The sequence below is a fragment of the Lactuca virosa genome, chromosome 4 (assembly GCF_052849685.1).
Source record: "Lactuca virosa cultivar CGN04683 chromosome 4, Lactuca_virosa_CGN04683_v6, whole genome shotgun sequence".
NCBI lineage: Eukaryota > Viridiplantae > Streptophyta > Magnoliopsida > Asterales > Asteraceae > Lactuca > Lactuca virosa.
The window spans coordinates 261,112,484-261,118,393 of NC_136429.1; the positions used below are offsets into that span (position 1 = coordinate 261,112,484).

General features: G+C 36.4%; 1 protein-coding gene across 1 annotated transcript; it reads right to left on the reverse strand.

Moving 5' to 3' along the window:
* Positions 1 to 1,647: 1,647 nt before the first annotated feature.
* On the reverse strand, positions 1,648 to 3,950 carry LOC145108227 (flavin-containing monooxygenase FMO GS-OX-like 9). The gene is made up of 7 exons (XM_079045239.1): positions 3,351 to 3,950; positions 3,147 to 3,217; positions 2,908 to 3,066; positions 2,749 to 2,831; positions 2,526 to 2,661; positions 2,224 to 2,397; positions 1,648 to 2,131 (listed from the first exon to the last, which is right to left on the reverse strand). The coding sequence occupies exons 1-7, from the start codon at positions 3,901 to 3,903 to the stop codon at positions 1,931 to 1,933; spliced, it is 1,377 nt and encodes a 458-aa protein (XP_078901365.1). The 5' UTR covers positions 3,904 to 3,950; the 3' UTR covers positions 1,648 to 1,930.
* Positions 3,951 to 5,910: the final 1,960 nt, after the last annotated feature.

Below are 5,910 nucleotides of genomic sequence, written 5' to 3' on the forward strand. Positions count from 1 at the left end.
TTGTCGTTGTGATAATCATCTGGTATGTTATGCTTTATGTGCTAGTATGTTATGATGTTATGTGATATGTGATAGGAGGAGTAGGATAGACCCCAGTACCGGTGGATAGGACTGAAGGGGTATGCCAACACCCTGATAAACTAGGCAGTATATGATTTATGTGTTTATGAGCTAGTATGATATGTGGTAGAAGTAGGGGGTGAAATAGTCCCCGGTATCGGTCGAAAGGACCGAAGGGGTAGGCCAGCACCTTGATATGCTAGGCGAGGTACTGGTCGAAATGACCGAAGGGGTAGGCCAGCACCCTAATATGCTAGGCGAGGTACCGGTCGACAGGACCGAAAGGGTAGGCCAGCACCTTGGTATGCTAGGCAATTACCGGTTGAAAGAGACCGAAGGGGTAGTCCAGTACCCAGATATGTTAGACGGTATGTATATTGTATGGTATATGGTATGATGGGGGAACTCACTAAGCTTTGTGCTTACGGTTTACAGTTTTGGTTTAAGGTAGTTTGTTTTCAAAGGAAAGGAGCCGGCTTGATCGCAACGCATCACACTATATTTTCCGCACATGAGATCCTTGGGATTACACTATGATATTGTTTTATGTTAATATGTTTTGATTATTTACACTTTGGTTTTGACATGGGATGTTATTATGGATGTTACTATACTAATTGGTTTTATAATAACTTATTTAAAAATGAAATTTTTGGTCTTGAATTTTAGGATGTTACATATATATTGTTTGATAACTTTTCACGTAAAAGATCATTCTCCAACTTTCACTTGAAGAGTTAATTTTCCACAATAAAACAATAAATGAAATCTGATATATCGAAATTTATATTACTAAGGGAGGAGGGAGTCATTCCCTCCCAACCCACTGTTACATTACTTTTTGTCTTTTTTTTTCATCTTTCTCAACCCACAACATACGGAAATCCTATATTTCTCAACCCATTCAATTAAAAAAAATACAAAACTAAGGTACAAGTCTTAAAACACATGGTAAAAGAGAAAATGAGAGAGAGAGAAAGTAGAGAGAGGATGAAATGTGTTAGTGAAACCAATTAAACAACCCGCTGAAGTGTGAGTGGTATCGGCGGTAACTCTATTGATAATTAAGATTTTACCTTGATTGTTTTGTATTTTTTTAATTGAATGAGTTGAGTGAGTTGAAAAATATATGGTTTCCATGTGTTGTGGGTTGAGAAATATGAAGAAAAATGAAAAAGAAAAACTGATGTGGCAGTGAGTTGAGTGGATTAGGAGGGAATGACTCCCTTCTCCCTTAGTTAGTACAAAGTACCAGCACTCCTCCTCCTCCGGTCCGCATACAAGTTAGTACAGACTTAGGTACCGTACTACGGACTAAGCAAAATTACGAAAAAATATCCCTAATATTCAACAGTTATCACAAGTCTGCAAAAGTCTCTCTGCGGAGTAGACGGTTAGTCTTGAAAATGCTCATTTTTTTGGGAATTTTTTGGAAGTGTGGTTACTATTTTGGTCATTTGAAATTTCTCAACGTAATATCTCTAATAGGTAATTTTGGAGTTATGGTGATGAATTGGGTGCACTGCTGCGCTAATTATAATGGTTAATCGAATATTGTAATTAGTAACAAGAAGAACATGGCATGAATTCAGCCAAACATATATGAAATTAAACTAAGATATTGACATAAGAAATATGTAAAGGACACAACATTCAAAATCCAACAAGATACACTTGAAGCTATGCCATTGTTGGGTTGTTGTCCAAGTAAAAAAGATGAGTCCTTCCGAATCATAGTTTTTCTGGTTGTACTATCTTGCTTCTGAAAGCAAAAGCATTCCATTCATCTTTGCTTTCGGAAGCAACAAAAGCCTTCGGTGGAATTCTAATCATATTATATATCTTATATAATATCGAACTTAATTAAAGTTTACAGGGAACAAAAAGCTTCAGGTTCAAGTTGAGTAAAATGAGGACTTTCATTAGCAACTTGAAGCAGATCTTCATCATCATAGCAATCCCTGTAAGTCTCCAAGTTCACATCTGAGTTGACCAGAGCTGAAATGCAAAGTTCTTTCCTCCATTCTTCCAAGTGTGGGAATCCAACAAAGTCTGCATACTTATCACAGTACTGCAAGATCGAAAAAGCAATAAGTATTCCAGAAAATTTACAAAAACTAACTCTATAAGTCCCATGAAAACTATAACCATTCATGCGTTTACCTCGAATTCGGCTATATCATGAGTATTATGCTTTGGAATACTAGCAGCTTCTCTAGCCTTATAGAACTCTTGTATGGACTTCATCATTTCATCCTTTGATGGCAAAGTTCTCTTGCCAGACAACAACTGAGCTATCCATTTTGCTTGCGATTCAAAGAAAGGGAACCCTATGATCTACATCAATCAAAACCCCTTAATTAAAGTAAGCTAAAGAAAGCTTTTGATGGTATTACACATCAAGAAACCGTATGATCATAAAGTGTATATGCAGTTAAAGTAACTAAAAGCAAAATGGCTTTTACCTTTCTAGGAATGCCTATAAAGGAGAGAGATGGGGCAAGGTTTGGGGGGAAGGTATGTTCATATAAGGGTCCCACTCTGTCATCATCAACAGCTACTGCTCCTTTGGTGTCAAGAAACGGGAATGAATATGAATACCTGCATGCATATATGATTTTATACACCTCCTTTCGGAACCAAAGCTTGTATACGAATAAAGTTATGGTGGTTTATTTATTGTTTTACCCTGTGCAGTATATGATTGTGTCTGCAATAACCCATGATCCATCAACAAGCTCAACCCGTCCATCTTCGTGTAGACATTCTATCTGCAACACATTAGAATAATGTTAAATTGCTGCATGTTTTTTTTTATGGAATCTCTACTCAAGAAATTATTCGTACAATCGGATGAAGATGCAGATTATCATGTTTGGAGATCACTTTCGATAGACCCTCTGAAACATGAAGCGACTTGGAACTAAGATGGATCTCCTTGGCTACATTCACCAGCTCCATTGATATATCCTGTCCACTTAGTGAGTTCCCCACCACCACTACCACCTGCAAATAACTAAGCCATTAAAAAACTCCGTCTTTTGATACCAAGATTAGTAGTTTAGAGGAAAAAAATATTTGGTTACCTGATCGCGAAATGGCTCTGGGACCCTGTAAAGGTGGCTATGCATTTGCTTTCTTCTCCATGCACTCATTCCTTTACAGTTTGAAAGTAGAAACAGATGAGAGGGACATATCATATATGTATATACGAGAACACAGACAAAAACAGAAAAACAGAGTCATATATTTATATGTATATATGTATAATAGAAGGAGAAGATTTTGACCTTTGATAGAAGGCAACCGAGGTTGGGAATAGTGTCCGGTGGCCACAACGACAGCATCAAACACCTCTGATACCACTTTATCAGAATCTTTAGCTCTAGTCTCAACAACCCATCTCAAATCTTTTCCAAACTCACCATAATCCAACATCCCAACATACTCTACTCTAGTATTGAACCTAATCATCTCCCTCAAACCAAACCATTCACAGAAATCCTTTAGGTACAAGAGAAGCTCCTTGTGGCCTGGAAATCTCCTTGTATCCCTACCTTTCTTGATCAAGAAAGGGAAATCTGTGAACCCCATTATCTCCCTAGGCGAGGTGAGCCTTAGAGACTCATACATGCTGCTATGAACGTTTAAAGCCTTACCCTTTCCTAAAGGATCCTCACCCTCAACTTTAGGTTCATACAGCCATTGCCCTCCAACATCATGATTTTGTTCCACCACCACGACTGTGTGCCCTTCTTTCCTGAGCTCCCTTGCAGCCACCAACCCCGATGGCCCAGCACCTATAACACACACATACCTCGGTGGATTCCTTGCTGAAACCATCGTGTGTGGGAGTGTGTTTGAAGGGTGATGGAGTTGGATGCATATGTGTGAAGGATGGAAGGTGTTTTATAGTGAGAGTTATGTAAAAAAATAAAAAGATTGCTTCTAAAGTAAAACAAAGTTAGGAAAACTGATTCTACCAACATTGTCTATTTAGAAGTTGGTTGTATGATTACTTAAACTATTTCCTTTTTAGCATATGATACATCTAGTTACGTTTCTAATAAAGTGTGACATGTACGAACGTAGGAACCATATTAATCATAGTGTTGATTAAAGGGGATATGCTTAGTCACAAAATTTGAGGGGTCCAAGGATCATCAATGTAGGTTGTCTTGCAAGTCTTGATACGTGGTTGGTTCCTAAACAAGCAGTTTCTGCCCCTAGTGAATCTCAAAATTGACCTTAATTAACTGAATTTGTAACAAATTAACAATCGTTTTAACAAAAATTGTCGCTAAATTATTTATAATTTGCAAGAACAAACTTTCTGTTGGGATATTTCCTATTTATATTATAATTGATAGTTGGTTAAAAGACAAACGATAAAAAAAAAAAGCAGCATTGAAGAAAATTGTGTGTAGAATACCTTGAAAGGGTGTTGGTTAGTCTATGTATATATGTTCCCTTGGCTTCAAGGAGGGGCAATCTTTGTGGGGACTATTTTTATCTTTTCAAGCCCATTTGTTTCCTTTTTATTAAATTAACAATTTCATTTTTTGTCCTAAACTTAAGGCGAATCTTTCTTGTTAAAGCTTAGAAGAATTGTTATTGATGATTTAGGAATTTAGTCAAAAACAACTATAAAATTGATTTAACTAATATGGTTATGCGAAGATAATACTTATAAATATATCTTTTTACCAGTAAGTAATTTATACTTGTTTGAAAAATAAGAAAAGAAACAAAAAATTTGTTAAAGAATCAACGGAGACCCATTTGGGATATATTGTAGACCTTTTACATATCTAAGTAGTTAAATCTTTAGCCCCACTAGTGAAACTGCCCATCACTAGTGAAGCTATATTTTGCCCACATATAGAATTTTTTTTAGGTCCGTTCTGTTTTGAAGAAAACGGACCCAAGACAAAATAGTTCAGACATGTTATAACTTATAAGAGTCTAGTGATTGATTTAGATATATTTCTAAAGAAAATCCATAGTTAAAATATTACTACTCTTCCATGATTTACCGCATGTGATGGCTTCGGGGTCGGCCTCATCTTTCCAAAAGTGAAATTTACCATTTTTCTTTTTTACGAGTGAGGCCCGAGAGCACTTTGCATTGAATGCACAAACTTTACATTTATTATAACTTTTCTTACTATATTAAAAGAAATTTGATTTTCCTTAAAATGGGTCCATAAAAGATGTTTATTAGAGTAATGTATTTGACTATGTATGGAATGTTGTTTCTTCGAATACTTATAATTTGCTAACGTTGATCTTACATAATATATTAATATTGTTAGGATACAAAGCACATTGTGTTTTCGTTTATAAATTAATAAACCATATGAATTATCATGTCAAGTATTATAAAATTTTAGAAAAATAAGTTTTGTATATTGTCACCAACATGTAAGATCAAATATTAATATATTAGAGATGTCGGTATGGTTCTTCCATGCAGTGGATGATCCTATATGGAAGGCCAATAACGCCGTTAAGGCTAAGAGAACACCTTCCCCCGTTCAAATCGTGTTAAGCTCCGTTACCATCACATCGTCCCTCAACGCATTTTTTTTTTTTTTTCTTTTATGAATGTGACACATACTCATCGGCCTAGCCTTCAAATCGGAGCTGAGTTAGGCCCTGTTTGGTAAGGAGCTGACCGGGTCCGGTCAGTACTTTTTGATGACTAGGTCCGGTCAGGCTGTTTGATATAGGGCTAATTGTGTCTCACCAAGTCCAATATTCTGACTCGGTCTTGAGAATTTGCCTGACTCGGTCCATGGCAAAAAGGAAGCTGACTGAAAAAAACCCTTATTTGCCCTTGTCATTCTC